Raw genomic sequence first — 20,530 nt, 5'->3', positions numbered from 1 at the left:
GCAGGGATGTGGACTCATGCTAACTCCAGTGCTGTAGCCAGTGGTGCTAAGTTTCTCAGTTGAGGGTCCATGGTAAGAAGAACCTGATCAATGTGGTTTCACAAATTCTCCATTGGGTTGAAATCCAAGGACTTTAGTGGGTGAGGAGTATGGTAAACTCATCCTGGTTCTCTTTGAACCATGCATGTATACTGTGTGCTGTGTGTTGTATTGCACTGCCCTGCTGGTAGATGCCTTCAAGCTGACGAAAAACCAACTGCATGTAGGTTTGGATATGGTCCCCAAGGACAGTTGCATACTTGTGTTGATCCATTGCATCTTCCAGAATGACAAGGTCACACAGTAAATGCCACAAAAACATTCTCTACATATTAAACCTTCTGATGACTGCTGTAGGGTGTTTGATTTCAGACATTTCATGCCTTACATGACAATGGTTATTGGTCCAATGGAGCACAAAACATGATTCATCTGAAAAGACCACCTCTTGCCACTCAATGGACGTCCAGTTGTGGTACAGGCATGCAAATCCCACCTTTTGTTCCTGATGAACAGGAGTCAACATGGGTGCATGAATCAGGTGCCTATTGTGAAGTCCCACATGTAGCAACATTCACTGAACAGTCATTGAGGAAACACCATTGGTAGTCCCTTGGTTCATCTGTGTGGTCAATTGCTCAACAGTTGCACGTCTGTTTGCTCATACACATCTCTGCAGGTGTACTTCACCCCTGTCATCTATCTGATGAATAAAATCTTCCACAATTGCTGTTAAAATACTTTTATGAAAAAGTCACTACTGGTTTCACATCATGCATCTTCAGGTGATATGTACAAGAAATGAAATCATTACAGGATTACAGTGGTTTTAAAAGAGATGTATACTATCATAAAGTACTATGTCTCAATGAGAGCTGAGTATTTACAGGTTAATCCACAGGTTTATCACACTTCCCATCACTTATAGGTACTGCATGATCCCAGTCAGTTTAATCATAACCAACCACTTTCATTGTACTACCAGTTTTATCTTGATGATGAATGATGTGACTTGGCTATAAGTACACCATGGCTGTTTAAAAAACCGGTGGGTACCTAGCTCTCACTGATATATGGCACATTATGGCAGTACACATCTCTTCTAAAACCATTGTAACTCTGTAATGTTCTAATTTATTGTATAGACCACCCAAAGATGCATCTCCACCTTTGCAAAATTGGTAGTGACATTTTAATAAAAGTTTTTTAACAGCCAGTGCCGAAAACTTCACTCATGATGTGGAATTCCGGCTGTGTTTGCCCGGCCTCTAAAGTGATGACATCTATGGCTTGTGGTGTACCACAGTTGCCTCAGCACTGGTTTTGGATAGCGCCATTTTGTCATGCACACTATATTTTAATCACCATGTCATGTGAACAGTTTAGAAACTTAGCAGCTTTGGAAATGCATTCACCCTTGCCCTAAAAGCCAATGATTTCAACATGCAATAAGCCATCTCATAATTGTTGTATTGTGCTGTTGAGTGAATTTTATTTTTTGTAAATTATTTTCAATTTAATGTTCTATGTTGCAAACTTAGTATGAATACAACTTTACTGATGTCCTTTGGATCTGTTAACGGGCTGCAGTTGGCTTGCATCTGTTTGTTGGGAACAAAGGAAGAAGAGATGTAAAAGTTTTCTGGAGTTGTGTAAAAATGGAAAGTATTTCACTGAGTGAACATTGTAAATTTATGGTAGCAAGGCATCTAGAACTATTAAATATGAAAATTACAAGGTGGCAAGGCATCTAGAACTATTAAATATGAAAATTACATATGAATCAGTTTTGCCATCTACATTATTCTACAAACACGTCAACCAATAGGGCTTCCAGACCTACAAGAGAACCTGGCTTCCAGATAGGAAGAAGTTCAAGCAACAAATTTAAGGAGATCCTCAAGAAATAAGATAAATATTTTTTTCTTTAAAACTACCACTAGACCCGACCAACAATATTTAATTACTCCATGAAGAGTTATTGAAGTTAACAGTCATCCATTGTGTGTAACAAAGGAAGTTCCTTGAATGATGCCCTTTTGAATGTCAGATAAATCGCTCAATTTCTGCATTACTACATTTATGCACTGTTTTCCACATACCTCAACACGTTTTATATACCATTCACTGCTAGTGCTGCCTCCTTTGGCTGTGGGTGGTTATTGCATGTCGACATTGAACATAGGCAGTGGTTACTTTAATGTGACTTGAGTGTGTAGTTTTGCTGACCAGTGTGTACATCAGTTATCCCGTGGAAATCTACTTTTTATTTATTTAATCGTAGGGCTAGGGCTCCCCATCAGGTAGGCCATTTGCCGGGTGCCAGTCTTTCATTTTGACACCACTTCGGTGACTGCAGTCAATGAGGATGATAGGATGATGATGAGGACAGCACAACACCCAGTCCCTGGGTGGAGAAAATTCCCCAACCAGGCCGGAAATCGAATCCGGGCCCAGAGGATTGACAATCCGTCATGCTGACCATTCAGCTACCAAGGGCAGACAGAAATCTACTAATGAAGTAAGTGAAGCCTATGGATACACTACAACTCTCTAATACTGCTCCCATAGGAGCCCAAAGCCCTATCGATGCACTTTCAGCAGATATATGTGTGTCATTCTGTGCACCTGTTGTTTAGCCCAATTTATAATGAGGAGTTCCCTGCAAATTCTTCCTTTCATGTGAGAATGTTCACTGCATGTTTGATAAATGGTGAATGTGTACTATGAAATGGCTCATTTCACAGTATACTCAATCTAATACCAATTCTGTGAGAATCTGCTTTGAGTAGTCTTAACTGTTCTTAAATGTGAGCCACAAGTAGTATGTTGTGTATATTGGAATCCTGGGACATTCAGTGAAAAAATTTTACCATCACATTGAAAAAAAAAAAAATATCTGGGGGCAGGTGTAGTGACCATGAATGCTTTGTGTAATTATGGATCCTCCTCTCCCTCTAGCTTCTTCTTCCTTACCCTGTGTTGATGGACCCAGGCAAGGCATAAAGCTTTATGTCATACAGGCAGAGAGGGGGTGGGTACAGGGAAGAGGATGCCGCAACACAACATGGCATGCACTCGACTAATGTCTGAAGGAGTGCTGGAGGGAACTGACACCATAAATCCTGCAGGGATGTCCATAAATCAGTAAGAGTTCTGAACAGTACATTGCAGGGCATCCGAGATATGCTCAATAATCTTCATAACTAGGGAATTTAGTGGCCAGCAGAAGTGTTTAAATTCAGAAGAGTGTTCCTGGAGCCACACTGTGGCAATTCTGGATGTGTGGGATTCAGCTGGAATACACAATGGACATGAATGGATGCAGGTGATCAGACAGGATGCTTACGCGTGTGTCAGTTGTCAGTCATATCTAGATGTATCAGGGGTCCCATATGACTCCAACTGCAAACACCCCACACCATTAGAGAGCCTCCACCAGTTTGAACAATCCCCTACCGGTATGCAGGGCCCATAGATTCATGAGGTTGTCTCCATACCTGTACATGTCCATCTGCTGGTTACAATTTGAAATGAGACTCGTCCGACCATGTAACATGTTACCAGTTATCAACAGTCCATTGTCAGTTCTGACAGGCCCAGGCGAGGCATAAAACTTTGTGTCATGCAGTCATCAAGGGTGCACGAGTGGACCTTTGGCTCCAAATGCCCATATCGATGATGTTTCATCGAATGGTTCATACGCTGATGGCCCAGCATTGAAATTTGCAGCACTTTGCGGAAGGGTTGCACTTCTGTCATGTTGAACAATTCTCTTCAGTCATTGGTCCCATTCTTGCAGGATCTTTTTCCGGGTGCAGCGATGTTGGAGATTTGATGTTTTACCAGACTCCTGGTATTCATGGTACACTCGTGAAATGGTCATATGGGAAAATTCCCACTTCACTGCTACCTCGGGGATGCTGAGTCCCATCGCTTGTGTGCTGACTATAACACTACGTTCAAGCTCACTTAAATCTTAATAACCTGCCATTGTGGCAGCACTGTTGTCTTGTATAGGCATTGGTGACCACAGTGCCAAATTCTGCCTGTTTACATATCTCTGTATTTGAATACGCATGCCTATATCAGTTTCTTTGGTGCTTCAGTGACCTTGGGAGTGAATAATGTTCAAAATTTAATTTATTTTTGTATGTCAATAAGCCAAAGTTATATGTGCTGTATCTTTGATCTGTTTCTTTATAGTCTGCACTTGAAAATGAAGTACCACACACAAGTATGAGTACTCTCCTAGCTTTCTTGGGCAATTTTCTTCCTTTGATGATCATTGTCACTATAATAGCATTATATTCACTAATCCATGTCTTATTCAAGACAATCTTGAAATAATAGTCTTACAGAGGCTGGAGATTTTAAATATTGCAATCAGTTTTCAGTGTTGTGTAAGAGAAATTCCTCTAGAGAGATGAGTTCTGCAACTTTGCTGTTATCAGTTAAGAGCTATCATTTTAATACATTGTATTAAGTAAGGTGCCAGACGGTATGGACAGATGTCATTGTAACTTCATACACATACACATCAATGGCATGTAAATAAATGACTTTAGAAGTGCAATTCCTTATGACATGTAGGATGGGCACGACACTGCACTAGTGCTGCATGTGTTTCGTGTTGTTACCAAACCTATTAGGGCATCCACAATGCAGAAGTGGAGTGATCACTGTGTAGGACACAGAGATTCTCTCTACTCGTAAGAGACAGAAACGGTCCTCATTACAGTTCTTCATTTGCCCAACTGGTCGGTTTGTGCATTATCCAGAGTTGTGGAGCATTTGGATGTGGCAGTGGCTCAATGTTGGACTGCATGGGAACACGATGGCAGGTGTATTTGTTGTCAAGCTTCTGGTCGATCACGTCTGATCACCACAAGGGAGGATCACCATATTGTGCACCAAGCATATTGTAACCCATGCCATCAGAGAACAGGTAATAGACTCCCAGAAACATACTGTATCATCCTGCACCACTGGTCGGAGACAAACAGCATCCCGACTAGGGAATTACAGTCCCACATGTAATCTGCCGAGTCTGGACTGTTGATGAATGGCGTCGCACTGCGGTCAGCTATGAATCACAGCTCTGAACTACATTTGATGACCGTTGTTGGTCAGTACGAGGGAAACCTGGCGAGACGCTGTTCTCACAATGTTTCAGAGCAGCACAACAGTGTTACTTCTGGCGTAATGGTGTGCAAAACTTTTGGTATGAATTCAGGTCACAACTGGTATTGACTGAGAGAAATCGGATAGCACAACAGTATGTCACAGATATCCTACAGCTTCATGTGTTACCCCTTATGCGACGTATTGTGTCATTTTTCAAGAGGACAATGCTTGTTCACACATGGCACCTATGTCTATGAACTATCTGTCAGATGTTGAGGTACGTCAGTGGTCAGCAAGATCCTCAAGTCTGTCCCCAATAGAACATATGTGGGACCATCTCGGATGTCAGTTTCATCGCAGTGTCAGTATTCAGGATATTAAAGTACCAGTTACAACAGTTTTGGGCAAGATTGCCTCAGGAGAGGACATGACAGCTTTCCCAACCGAATCAGAGCATACATCCACGCCAAAGCGGGTCAACGTCATACTGGCAAATGGGCTCATATTGCCAAGTACTTTGTAAATTTAACTTGATTTGTAATCACTGATATAACGCTACTTACTCCTCTCCTTGCCCCCTTCTCTGTTCTTTACATTTATTGACAGGAAGTGCTTTTCACTCTATTTGTTACTAGGATATTTTTAGTGAGATATTGGAGTTACCTATGGGTATCTCGTAGTTTCGACGAACCTACTAGTTTCGACTAACCTACAGGAAGTTTGTGCATTCGGCATTCGACACGAACTTCGCCATCCGAGCGGCTTGTTATGAGGTGGCTATGACTCTCTTGCAATCTCTGGATAAGCAACTGTGAGTATCGGACTTCATCATCCTTGCTGGAACATTTCCACAAGGAGTGAAGCAAAGAAAAGAGCAAACGGAAGCAGAAGCCTATTAAAGCAGCGTTTTGTCGTTCTGTTTATCGAGCGGCGTGGTACTTTGTAGTTGTCTGTCACTGGGCGTTGGCACTGCTCCTCCATGCAAAGATAACCTGGTCAAATCCGTCTAAACGAAAGTCGGATCCATCAAAGAACACCACAAGCTGTAACCGAGTAGCTATCTCCTACTCTAATCTTTTGTAACATGGGGAAGGGGAGGGGGGTGTAGACAGCATTGATAACTGTTTACCTCGCTTACTTGTAGGTTAATTATATTCTGCGATTCTTACTCGACGCAAACTTGGTGATCACTGTTCCATTAACTAGTTGAATGTTTCTTCTGCCAATGCCGTAGAACACACAGTTTTGTGCTCTTTTTCCCACCGTGTTCATTCCCGTTGCTAGCAACATTTTCCCTGATTTCAGCATAAATAACAAGCGTTCACGTTTGTAATTCGAGAGCTGACTACAGCCGGTTAATACACACATTAAAAAAAAATGCATCACCTAGGTTCCGAGAGTTCCGGAACCTGTGCAGAAAATTGGACTAGAGATCAACATAAACATCATTTTCGTCCGTTTTATTGCTCACGAAAACCACACATTGCATGTTGTACCCCGATACAGCGAGACCTTCAGAGGTGGTGGTCCAGATTGTTGTACAAACCGGTACATCTAATACCCAGTAGGACGTCCTATTGCATTGCTGTATCACTGTATTCGTCGTGGCATACTATCCACAAGTTCATCACGGCACTGTTGGTCCATATTGTTCGACTCCTCAACGGCGATTCGGTGTAGATCCCTCAGAGTGGTTGGTGGGTCATGGCGTCTATAAACACCTCTTTTCAATCTATCCCAGGGATGTTCGATAGAGTTCATGTCCGGAGAACATGCTGGCCACTACAGTCGAGCGATGTCGTTATCCTGGAGGAAGTCATTCACAAGATGTGCACGATGGGGGCGCGAATTGTCGTCCATGAAGACAAATGCCTCGGCAATATATTGCCGATATGGTTGCACTATCGGTCGGAGGATGGCATTCACGTATCGTACAGCTGTTACAGCGCCTTCCATGAGCACCAGTGGCGTACGTCGGCCCCACATACTGCCACCCCAAAACAGCAGGGAACCTCCACCTTGCTGCACTCGATGGGCAGTGTGTCTAAGGCGTTCAGCCTGACCGGGTTGCCTCCAAACGCGTCTCTGACGATTGTCTGGTTGAAGGCATATGGGACACTCACCGGTGAAGAGAACGTTATGCCAATCCTGAGCGGTCCATTCGGCATGTTTTTGGGCCCATCTGTACTGCGCTCCATGGTGTCGTGGTTGCAAAGATGGACCTCGACATGGACGTCGGGAGTGATGATGTGCATCATGCAGCCTACCGCGCACAGTTTGAGTCGTAACACGACGTACTGTGGCTGCACGAAAAGTATTATTTAAACTGGTGGCGTTGCTGTCAGGGTTCCTCCGAGCCGTAATCCGTAGGTAGTGGTCATCCACTGCAGTAGTAGCCCTTGGGCGGCCTTAGCGAGGCATGTCATCGACAGTTCCAAACTCTATCTATCTCGTCCATGTCCAAACGAAATCGCTTCGGTTCACTCTGAGACGCCTGGACACTTCACTTGTTGAGAGCCCTTCCCGGGACAAAGTAAGAATGGGGACGGGATCGAACCGCGGTATTGACCGTCTAGGCATAGTTGAACTATAGACAACACGAGCTGTGTACCTCATTCCTGCTTGAATGACTGGAACTGATCGGCTGTCGGACCCCCTCCGTCTAATAGGCGCTGCTCATGCATTGTTGTTTACATCTTTGGATGGTTTTAGTGACATCTCTGAACAGTCAAAGGGACGGTGTCTGTGACGCAACATCCACCGTCAACGTCTATCTTCAGGAGTTCTGGGAACTGGGGTGATGCAAAACTTTTTTGATGTGTGAACGTTTGCAGAGGATTAAAAAGAGAACCGTATTTTCCCATTCCTACGAGGATACTGCTCAATTTTTTTCACATTGCTGCAGGGTTCGACTCACTGTATACAACAGAACAGGCATGCTTGAATTTGGCGTCGCACACATTTTCTTCGCTTTGTTGTGCAGCTTCATCAAGTACAGTTATTGAATTTAGCTTGGGTATTCTACGTGGAAAATTTCGTTACTAAGTTATCCGACGTAGTTCAATAGTCAGCCATTGCGTTGGCTGTATGACGAGTGCATTCTCGTCGTACAGTGAACACGCAGGTAAGCAGAATATTCCACATCTTTCACGTACGTGCACTGAAAGAACATACAGATTCTGTTTCTTTCCCCTTAGGAAAGTCAGTTGCAGAATTACAGTGTCTTCCAACTACCAGAATGTACACCCTCAGGACGATACGCATTGGATGAGGTGAGACTTAGAAGGCCAGCAATTAGTAGTGGCGGGAGGTTTCACTTGTCTTGCATTCTTTGTTTGCCAAGATATCTTACGCCACGCGAATGAATGTTCAATCAGTCGACCAAGCAATTAGTAGTGGCGGGAGGTTTCACTTGTCTTGCATTCTTTGTTTCCCAAGATATCTTACGCCACGCGAATGAATGTTCAATCAGTCGACCAAATAACAATCGATCAGTGGAAATGCCACTGGACAGTGGACACAATGACATCACTCCTGCTTGAGATCACAGCCCAAAATAGATAAAGATCAAAGGTAAAATTTGTTTCAAAAACCCCTTCCCTCTCCTAATATTCTAAACCATTACGAACGTTTACTGTCAGCTCATCGCACCTTGTGCAGTGTTCAGGATTGAAGTCACTCTTCCGTGCACCTTAATTGTTACATTTTTCGTAAAAGATACAAAATGAAATTTCACACATGGTTGCTAATTTGATAGATCCTTACCCAAATATCTACGTGTACTCCTACCTAGCACTTGGAAAACTCACTTCAGACGAAGAGCAGAAGAAGTGAGGCTGGAGGATTTGTTCCCCAGTGTCCATCACAACAGCTGGGCTAGCGATATGGATAATGTGTTAGAATATAGACATGAACAGACACCCACCACTTACATCTATAATTGTATGGGCGCGACGGCTGTTTGATGGAAAAGTTTCACTGTGGATGCACAATCAACGTCCTTACTCTTATGGTGATCAGCAATCTGCCAATAGGTGGTCAGTGGGCAGGGGTTGTTGCGGTGCGGCGAACGGGAAGTTGGGAATTTGGGTCTGACGGCACACAGTTTCAACTCTCGCTATTGCGTTGCCGCAATGCCCTGTACGGCTGGAAGTCGCAATTTCCCAGCCTGTTTCCTTTCCATGCCTTCCACACTAGTTATTCATGTAGAATTATTTTGTGATTTGTTGATGACGTATATACATAATCTACATGATCTTTGGAGCATTACTGTAGGATTTCATTTTTATTTTAAATCGTTTTTTCTGTTTTACTATTATTATTGTCATTACTGTTACTATTAAGCTGAAAAGATAATAAATTCCTAAACATAATTCCATAATCTTCGTTTATGAACAGAAATATGCATATATACTATGTCTTGCAGGCAGCAGTGTAAATTGATAGCTTACATAAATGTTAAAAACGAATCATCGGTCTTCTCTGGCCGTGGTATGCGTGATTCTCCATTCTGATCGACTGTGCGTATCACACAGTCTTACCCGTTATGGCCTTAAGGTTAAAGAACAGCCCACGGAGGCTGCATATGTCCACTCCCTTTTGTGTTCATTAATTTACGTCGATACTTATTTGACAAAGTTTCGTAAATTTATCTGCGTAACGAAAATATCAGCAGCTATACAACCCAACGTTTGCCTGTTCACTTATTATAGGATGTTGGGAGTGGAGAGGAAGGGAGATGATGATCTTATTTGATTCTAATTTTAGAATTTTATTGGTCCACATTGGCGAATCAGGAGGCAGCTTTCGTCAAGTGGTCCTGCTCCCGCGGGATCCTGGGCAGTTAAGAAGGATCAGTACGCTGTTTACCTTCCGCTGAAACGTTTGTCATAGCCACGAATTATTGATTTTATCTGAGTGGTATATGGCGCTTATGCTCTTTCAGCTGTATTTATAAGTAGCAGCATCTCATGCGCTATACTCCCGGCTGACATCATAAACTCCATGTGCGTGTACCGTAGCAATTGTATCTTTGCTGGATTCCGGCGCGTGTTTTAATTTTGTTGCCGTTACGATAAATCAGCTTAATGCCAACTCGACGAAGAAACTGCGTGCTTCCACCAAGCACGGTAACTCCCGGCACGTAGTTGTTCCACCTGCTCGTCTGTCACTTTTTCCTTGGGAACATGATTTTATTGATGGATCTTTCGGTCATTTCCTCTCCTGTTCCACTCACAAAAAACGACTGTCTAAAAACTCCGTACGAGCCCTAATTTCTCGCATCATATCGTCATGGTCGATAAGCGAACTGTACGTTGGCGGCAGTAAAATCATTCTGCAGCCGGCCTCAAATGCTGGTTCTCTGAATTTGAGCAATGTTGCGTTGCTGAAATAGTATCGTCTTCCGTGTAGGGGTTCCCCCTTGAGTTCATGAGGCATCTCCATAACTACTGTGTGCTGATTGAACATACAGGTAACAAATGTAGCAGCTCGCTTCTGGACTACTTCGATCTCTTCCTTTAACCCGACTTGATGGGGATCACAAACACTCGAACGGTACTCAAGAACGGATCGCATTAGCGTTCCATACGCCGTTTCCTTTATGGATGAGCTACTCTTTCCCAAAATTCTCCCAATAAAACGAAGTCGAGCATTTGCCATCCCTACTACCAACCTGACGTGCTCATTACATAGTTATTATGTCTATTTCACATGGGGTCAGATAACGAAAGAATTGTCAGCATTTGCGGAATGTTGTGTCGATTTCTCGAACGCTTCCATGAAGAGATCCGCTGCTAATGGCGAAAGGGGGATCTTCTTGCTACGCCACTTGCCGTTCCACTTGAAAAAATGGCCATCATACAGCACTGCGCGAGGTAACATATGCCGGAGATAACTAGCCGTTGTAAAACGTTAAACGCTTCCTGCAAGGGTACATTTGTGAACAGCGGAGTCACTTCAAAACTAACAGTCATGTTCGTGTGCGCGATGGACTGTTGCTATATAAGTGCGTGGAAGCGGGATGAATCTTTTATGTACTATGGCCTACTGCCCAGTAGGTTTCGCAATTTTTGTGTTAGATGTTTTGCCAGGTTCTACGTTGACAAATTAATCCCTCGTACTATTGATAGTGGACTGGCCTCTTCATTTGTGTTCCTCACTTCATATATTCTGAGTGCAGTTGTGACTTTGCGAATTACTCTACTGGTTGTGACAAAATATTTTCTGCTCTTCCTTTCTGATAATCTTAGCTATTAGACCTACGTTGTTCCTTATGTATGAGGCATCTGATTAAATGTTGCATTTTGTTCTCATAGTCCTTCGTATCCATATGCACACATGTGCTGAACTTGTCTGCTTGAATGAAAACGATGCCACGGTTGTTTCCCAGATCTGCAAAGGCTTGTCTTTCGATCTCGGACATATGTGGTTCCTACCAGTTAGTGCGTGTCAGTACCCCAACAGAAGTTGGTACTTGACTTCATCCGTCTCACATAGGATAGATGTAGTAAACCTTGTTCGGAACTGATATCATTTTTAGGTAGTAAACAGAAATTGAATCTCTTGGCAAACCGTCTACAGTGGCATCATTGGCGTTGTCATTGGCAACGCTGACCACTGTTCACGGCAGGTGCGGCCTGACTTTCTCCAGTTACAGACACTCGTGCTCGTTATGGTGGGTGGTGGTAGGCCAGTCTGCCAACTTCCTCCCAATCTGCCGTGTACTTGATTTTTGACGGGAAAGATATAACGGGTTTTTAGGTTGAAATAGAGACTACTGGGCATATATCGGTGCCTTTCACGTAGCAAAACCTTGGTCGCACTCACACAAATACACATCTCTGTGTTCGAATTGATACATGATGACAGTTGAAGAAATTTTGATACCACATCAACCTCCCGTCATCTACCTATGAATGTGTGATCGTTCCTCAGTTCTTAGCGACACAAGTTGTCTGATGTTCCCGTGAACTACGTATTTGCCCTCTTTCCGCAAAAAGCGTTTTGTGTTGTAGAAAGTGTCATATTTTGTTAGCGATAGATAGACGCTCATACTTACAAGTGATCTTAGTATTAATAAATTCTTCATTTTTTTATACATTTGATAATGACTTCTGAGGATCTAGGTCCGTTATTAATTTCTTATTTTTCCCCTATCAAAACATAATTAAATTCAGATTGTTTTTGACAGAGATAGATTTATGAATGACCAACGAGAGCGAGTGTTGTACATGTGCTTCAAGAATAGCATAATAATTACGTATCTCGATACATACGTTTAGTGGAGCGTGGAACAAACTTGTCTGCTTTATACATGTGCATAAAATATGGAGAATTTTTATTTACTTTACAACAGCAAATAAAGTGTGCAATAAGTAGCACACAAAGCAGTTTAAATTATTACAATGATGAAAATCTATTGACAAGAACGTCTTCACGGTTTGAAAAATCAAGTGTGACTGTATTGTGTCTAATGTAACTGCTGAGACAGAGGCAGGCAGGCAGCAAATACAGCCAGAGACTGTCATTTAGAGGAGATTGAACGCAATACAGTTACTATGCCTGTATACCAGTGTGCGTGTTTGAGTTCGTGTGCACACTCTGAATAATTTAAAAATGCATCGATATACTCGGTTTCACTGAATTTGTCTTAAAATGCATATGTTTGACCCATGTCTTCAGGTCTCTAAGGACAATGTGGGCCACTTTTCAGCGGGAGGACGAGACAGGCTCTCCCAAAGTCGTCCTAGAAATATAGCTCCATCAACATCAACAACAATCGCAGGTCGTACTGGAGATTATATTAACGGACTTCTTCATCGACGATCACTTAAACGTAAACGAAAGGCTAAACAAAGTAAATCCGTTTATAATTAATGGCCACATGATACTCCTGCTTTTGGACATTGTGCCCAAAATGACGATTTTACATATGTAGTATTTACACCGAGAAAAACCGCTCACTTACGGGTGGATTTACAATGAGGAAATTCTTGTTGAAGATGTACCTCGCGTGTGTATTAATTTTGACTGGGAAAGGCCTTGTTCCACGTAAAACATGAAACTGCTATGAGCAGGTAGAGGAAGCGATACAATGGATCTCTGTAGTAGGCCTACATTACAGCAATCAGAACGTGAACAGTGCTCCTGGAGAGCTAACAACTACCAGGTCCAGTGGAATTAGTTTTTAAGAGAAATCAGTGAAAGCGTAGATGTTATACATCTGGTTCTAATCAAGCCAACTCGCATTGTCTATAGTGCAGGCAACGTGGGGATAACTCTGGTTATTGTATTTATGCTTATGACAAGTAATAACAATAAGTAGAGTTTTGCTCGGTTACATACAGCTACTCAATTTTTTATGTATAGTATTTTGTTGTGAGGAATATAGTGTTTCCTGGAAGCATAATAGGTTATGTTAATATTTGTATAACTTTCAAGTACAGAATTTCGATTTTACTTTTTGTTTACTAGAGTTGGCGTGTGTCTGGTGGTTCTTTTTTAAGCAGTATTGGACTACAGGCTGCATGTCACAGTCGCACGGATCTTGCTATTGGGTTAACTGAGGGAACGTGGGAACTGCAGAGGGTGACAGCGGAGTAGAATGTTAGGGTAGGAAGAGTAGGGCGGATGTCTGTTTTTATCTCATTGTGGTAGCGGTGATATACTTGTATTAGATGTTATGAATGTGCGGAGTGCGTAAATTCAATCTTGAATATCATTTGTGATCTTTGTATCTAATATTAACGTTTCTGGTCGAAGCCAAAATATATTTATAGTTGCACGTACTATATTTCAATTCATAGATCACTAAACTTCTGGGTATATCGACATGTCATAATATACTAAATGTCCAGCGGTGTTGCGACGGCCGTCCTCAGGTCGAAGAGTCGGATATTTAGTATTTTAACATTCAAGTATAATAACATGACGCGGCAGACTACCTTGAAGGATTTTAATGAGGTCATTAGCCGCACAAACCTACACATTCGTATCCCTCAACTATTTTACTCATTCTTCTTCTTTGTTACTGTTTTCAGTTTCTTTCAGAGTGTGAAAGGAAGTGTCATCTCACATTAAACTGTTGCTTAATTCACTGTTAAAGACTTAAATACAACTGGTTATCAAGGAGGTTTGCCAGTGCTAATAAACAGAAATAGACCTGTTAATTGGTATATAACGTCTTTAGTATTATAGGGGTACAGATACCATTGGCTTAGTTGAAATAGGGAGCCTAATGATTAAACAGTGTTATTCCAAGACTTACTGATTAAAAAATGACGTAACTACTTGGTTGGACAGTAATGTCATAGAAAGTCATTTACTAATTTAATGAAACCTTTGACGTTGGATTCTACATGAAATATTAGCGGGGAAGCCAGTAATTTTGTTTTTGAATGGTAGTAAGTGTAGAGCAGAACTATAAGAAGGGATTTCCTACAAAGTACTTACTTATGAGTGGCGTCTTTTCTGTCGGAGGCAGGCTCTCTCTTATAGTCATGAGAAACACCGTCATCGATAGCAGAGCGCTGATTCCCAGGGTAACTTTCTCTCCTGATTCCGAAGGAACGTAGAAAACCAAAAGCGCTGAAATAAAAAGCAGTTTACTTTTACACTGTGCAAATTATATTCACAGATCACGAATCTGTTGTTTCATTTGTACTAAAAGAAGTTGTTTAGGAAGGGTGTTTTGATATTCTAATTTGTTTTCAAGTATCATAGAAGTTTGGTGAAAAACTTTGTCGACGTATTCAGAGAGTAATTAAAACAACTATAGCTTGTAGCCAGCATCTAGTTTGCACATAGCGCACCATTCGAAGTTAGAGGAACTTGTTTAGTACTAAATTACGGTAGCGAATAACCTGTTGAATACTACAACTGTTCTGATAGAAACCATCCCTATTCGCTTTCTCGCTTTTGGAAGTCGATTCTGATGATCGAATCAGGTGTTTAAAAGCTTGTTAGGCTCATAGCTGTAAGTAATGAAACCCTGAAAAGTCGCTAAATGAAAGACATAGTTTTATATCACCCACACAGTACTACCGTCACTCACCAAACCAAGTCACCTAACTCAGTAGATGAAACATTTCAGAATGGCCTCCAATAATTATCTAAATGTAAAATGAGTGAATAAGTTAGTTTCGACTCAAACAAAATCCTACAGAGCTAAGCTACAGCTGACTTGATTGGTTATCATTTATCCGTGTGATGGCTTTTATCTGTGGGTCTTTAGCGTGCTGTCCACATATTTAGATTTGTACAAATTGTCTCGCACGGGCACATAATACAGAATGAATTGTTAAAGTTCCCTTTAAACATAATTGTGCAATCTCGTGTTGAATTTACGATAGTGTGAAGTATTGTTGTAACTTTTCCAGTGCTCGGGGACTAATGATTAGTGAGCGGGCATCTTGTAATGAGTATTAACGGTAGACTAGCTCCAGAAATAATTTTACTACACTGCCCAACAGAAGTTCGGAATAGTGTCGTTAAATGAAATTTACGATACCAGAGGTCTCATTGACAGGGGCACTTCATACATTATCCAGTTACAGCTCCCTTACTAGAGGGTGTTTACTACTTGCATGCTTTGTGGCCGTTTCCCAGTCATATAAACATGCCGCTGCCGGAGCGACACACAGCGAGCAGTCCAGTAGCAACAACAGCTTCATTCAGATCGTGTTCAGCACTGCAGTAACATGGCACGTAGAGACATACAACACTTTGATAGAGCAGGATAGGGGCTTTACTTTCAGCAGGTCACATACACCAAGATGTTGCCGATCGGTTACATGTCACTCAAAGTGTGGTGTCTAAGATGTGGATAAAGTACAGAGAGACGGGAAGTGTGAACATAGTCCTCGTAGTGTCGTCCTCGTATGACAACACTAATCCAGAATCGTTTCCTCCAACTGTCGGCTCGCAGGCTCCCAACATCAACTGCCAGAAATATTGCAGAGGACTTCTCCCAGACAACAGGGATTCGTATCTCAGACCAAACAGTGCGTAGAAAACTGCATCAGGGTGGCCTTCATTCCAGAAGACGAATGAGAAGCTTTGCACTGAACCAAAGGAACCGACGCAATCGAAGTACTGGGCTCTTGCACATCAACATTGGACCTTGCATTATGGAGTAATGTCATGTTTGCTGACGAGACCAGGATTGGTTTGCAACGGACACTAGTCGTGTTAGGGTTTGGAAAAGTGCTAGACGACACCAGGAGGAGCTGAGGAAGTCTATCCTTTTGCATGTGGAAGTGACGTTCTGGGCGGCAGACTCCTCTAACACCCATCTACGCCAATTTGACTGCTCCACAATGCCTCCAACAAACGATTGTAAAGCCCTGTAGACGTGAAGTCGGTGACAAATTCATCCTAATCCATGGAAATGCAACGTCTCGGAACCTTCAAAGATGGAACATCAACCAAACGCATTGGCCAGTACAGTCCACAGACATGAATGGAACAGAGCAGCAACGGGACGTGTTCCACCTATCTTCAGGACATCACTGAAGCTGCCATTGAGATCCAGAACATGCCTCGCAGAATGGAGGAAGTCACCCGTGTGTAGGGAGGACATACTCACTTCTAAAACTGATAATCATTATCATGAGATGAAGATTTTAATCTCAAGCTGTCCTTCAAACAACCTATCAAAACTCTGATCCTGTGTGGCGGACAGACAACGCACTTGACATTGTGTTTCCGAAGAGTTCTTCCAATTTTCGCCGGCACTTTCCACATAAGGTACGAACATTGCTGCAAAAGGTGTGTCTACTTCCTCTCGTGCAATATTTGGACTTGCTGCGTCCAAACACCTGTTTCACAGTGGAGGTGGAGTACAACGAAAAGCTCCTGTCCATTGACGTGACGGTTAAGCGAAAAGCAGATGACACACTAGGGTGAAGCGTTTACTGCAAGCTGCTCAAACTTGCAGACGTGGAACACACTGGCAAGCACGGCCCGTCGAATCTCCCACCGACAGGCACCAGGCACGCACCTATAGACGGTTAATCAGAAGAATGGGTGGGGGGGGGGGGGGGAAATCAGATCTGACGCACCCCGAAGCTGATAACCGCAGAGCCGAGATCGACAGTACCAGGGAGTAAATAACCAAGACGGTGTTGCAGGAAGTCATTGAGTCAGTAGGGCGTTTCTAGATTAGCTAGTACACAGCCATGAGTCGCGAGAGAGAGGCAACGCTTGTGTCATTTCGGCAGCTGTGGAACAGTGGAGACTGAGGATCGCTTCTTCGGATACGATAACTTTGTCGTAAACGACGAGTCTGTCGTTCCAACACTATGGATATTTCGTTGCCATTTCAATGGCATAGCTCCAAGTCGTATTGCGATCCTATGATGGGTTAAATCGCTCAGAACAACAGGAAACATTCGTAAGAACATGTCGACAGGCCCTGATAAAAAAAGTGAAGACACCTGAAAACGTCGCCACTGTGAGAGAGACAATCATCACGAGTCCGAAATGATTTGCACGTTAACACGTATACTGTCTACAATTCCTTCAGTACAAAATACTGGTGGGGTCAACAGTCGAAAGACAGGGAGAAGACATCGCCGTGCTATGCAAGTGATCTTTGAAGACGACCCTAGTCTTATAGAATTTATGAATGATGACGAGCATTTTCGTTTGTAAGTATGACAGTTAACAAACAGAACTATGGTTTTGGGCTTCTGGTCAACCATACGTCGTTTACGAAAGACCTCTTCACTCCTGAGGTGTGACTCTGTGTTTTGCCGTAGTCACTGTCTGTGAAATTGGGCCATACTATTTTGAGACGGACGGCGTAACAGAGACGGTGGACACTAGACGTTACGTGCACACGATAAACTTGCTCGTTTTGCCAGAATTGCTGAGGCGGCTGTTAAACACGAGCAGTATTTATTTTCATCAGCATGGTGCAACATGACACATTGCAAATGCACGCACGGCAGTTGTGAGGAGCATTTTTCCTTGGACTCTCATTCCTCGTTTATGTGAAGTGCTGTGGCCACTAAGATTACCAGATATGTCCGCTTATGCCTTTTTCTTCTGAAGGTATTTGAAAGAATGTCTATATGTCCACAGGCACCAGAGTTCAGCGGGACTGAAAGCTGTTTGTGAAAGAAGAGTCGGCTCGATTGACCAATGACTGTTGTTGGCTCGAGTTAGAGGAAGTTTCTGGGAGAAAGTTGAAAATTGTATTCGAGAAACTGGCCGCCACTTGGATGATGTAATTTTTCGCAAGCAACAATGTAAATCATAGAAGATGTTAACCTTCGATTTTGGTAAATAGAAATTCCTTAGAATACAACATATTACTTTTTATTTGAAAACTGCCCGTTTCCCGTGGGCCATCCTGTGATAAGTCAGCTGGCTAAAATGTTGTACTGTGTGTTTGACGCTACCCGGCTGAATATCCGTGAACAGGCAAAGAAAGTGTAATTTAACTGATATTGAGCTTCGCTAAAGTATTGATAAGTAAAGAAAAATCAAATAATATTTCTGCGACAGGCGTCCTTCACAATTATGACATTACAGACGGAGCACTAACAAGCTAGTTGTCCAGTCTGAGGTGTCGAAACATGACCTTAATTTTTTTATACAGCAATAAATCACGGAAAGAAGTACAATGTCAAAAATTAGCTGCTAAAACACACTGCAAGTATTTGAAAAAAAAAATGCTGAAACTTGCCAAATTCCTACTCGCCAGATCGCTGGAGAACTGTACACCCTTGCCGTAGCTGTAGTAGACTGAATACGAGCCCTGTGGGCACCTATCTTTGGCTGACAGCATGTCGCTAAACAGATGGCACAACGCAATCGTAATTGGTATAGCGAATTTCCGTTTCCGTTGATAGTTCCTCTGACACAATCGTTCACAGTTACTACTCAGTCGAATTTGCAACTCATTAGCCCGGGTCCCCGGGTTCGATTCCCGGCAGGGTCAGGGATTTTCTCTGCCTCGTGATGACTGGGTGTTGTGTGCTGTCCTTAGGTTAGTTAGGTTTAAGTAGTTCTAAGTTCTAGGGGACTGATGACCATAGATGTCAAGTCCCATAGTGCTCAGAGCCATTTTGCAACTCATTTAATATCCCTAACAAATTTAGCAGTTGCCTTTGTGGTTCAAATGGCTCTAAGCACTATGGGACTTAACATCTGAGGTCATCAGTCCCCTAGAACTTAGAACTACTTAAACCTAACTAACCTATGGACATGACACACATTATTGCCCGAGGCAGGATTCGAACCTGCGACCGTAGCAGTCGCACGGTTCCAGACTGTATGCCTTTGTGGTATCACTAACTGCTAACAATGGAGATAGAACTGAATTTATTTTCTTAGTGATTTCTTGGCATATGCTCGGTCACAGCATCTGCCTTTGTGAAGAGAGTTTCGCAGAAACGTGGGATCCGATTAATGTTTTCGACATTAGAAAGATGAAATGTGAAGAACCCAGTGTGCAAATCAGAATCACCTACATCTCCTGAAGACCTACACATGTGCATTTATTAGTTAATTCTTGGACATTCGTTCCAACGATGTCGATATTTCGTTAGAAACTGTGGTAACAGTAGCAGAAACAAGTAATACCTCAGACAGTTCTGTGAATTGTAGTTCGAACGATGATTGTTATGCTAATTAAAGTCCAGAACAAAAACAAAGTACCTTCCAAGCCCTAGAAAACATGTATAGTGAAAGCTTTCAGTGACAAAGAAAAGGCTGTAAATTTTTTGTTGAAGTAAGGAGAAAACACTTAAGCTGTGTACACAGCTAATTTTGTTCCGTAAAATATGAACATGATTGGTATAAATGGAAGAAAGATTTACACGAAACGAAATATGCGCCAAAATGAAACTCGCAAAAGTGTGAAATGAAAACTATTCGAAACATTTAGAACTGTTCGTGAGAGTGAATGCATTGTCACCAGAGGAGATGTACGAAACTGGATGAATTGTATGTGAGATGAACATTACTGATTTCTAGGCATCTTCGGCTCAATTTAACAAATTCAGTAAATTGTATGGTAAAAGAAGTCGCCGATGCGAGACGAAGCTTATTCATATTCAACAATTCCAGTGATAATTATCGCCGCGCGGAGTGGCCGCGCTGTTTGCGGCGCAATGTTACGCATTGCGCGGCCGCTCCCGCCGGAGGTTCGAGTCCTCCATCGTCGGGCATGCGGGTGTGTGTTGTTCTTACCATTAGTTACTTTAAGTAGTGTGTGAGTCTCGGGACCGATGACCTCAGCGGTTTGGTCCTTTAGGAATCCACACACATTTGAACATTTCATAATTATCGGTGGATTACTGTTTCCGCAACTTTATCTTTACCTTCAGGAGCGTCAAGGCAAATTAGGACGAAA

At 42.5% G+C, this 20,530-nt stretch overlaps 1 protein-coding gene across 1 annotated transcript in view; it reads right to left on the bottom strand.

Moving 5' to 3' along the window:
- Nucleotides 1–20,530, bottom strand: part of LOC126236179 (neuronal acetylcholine receptor subunit alpha-7-like) — a 596,640-nt gene that overhangs the window by 34,592 nt on the left and 541,518 nt on the right. The window contains exon 5 of the mRNA XM_049945280.1: nucleotides 14,620–14,754. Coding sequence (XP_049801237.1) covers nucleotides 14,620–14,754 — 135 coding nt within the window. The remainder of the gene's footprint in view (nucleotides 1–14,619; nucleotides 14,755–20,530) is intronic.

This window comes from Schistocerca nitens, chromosome 1, assembly GCF_023898315.1.
Source record: "Schistocerca nitens isolate TAMUIC-IGC-003100 chromosome 1, iqSchNite1.1, whole genome shotgun sequence".
NCBI classification, from domain to species: Eukaryota; Metazoa; Arthropoda; class Insecta; order Orthoptera; family Acrididae; genus Schistocerca; species Schistocerca nitens.
Note: the sequence above shows the minus strand (reverse complement) of the source record. Positions and strands in the feature narration are given on the sequence as shown.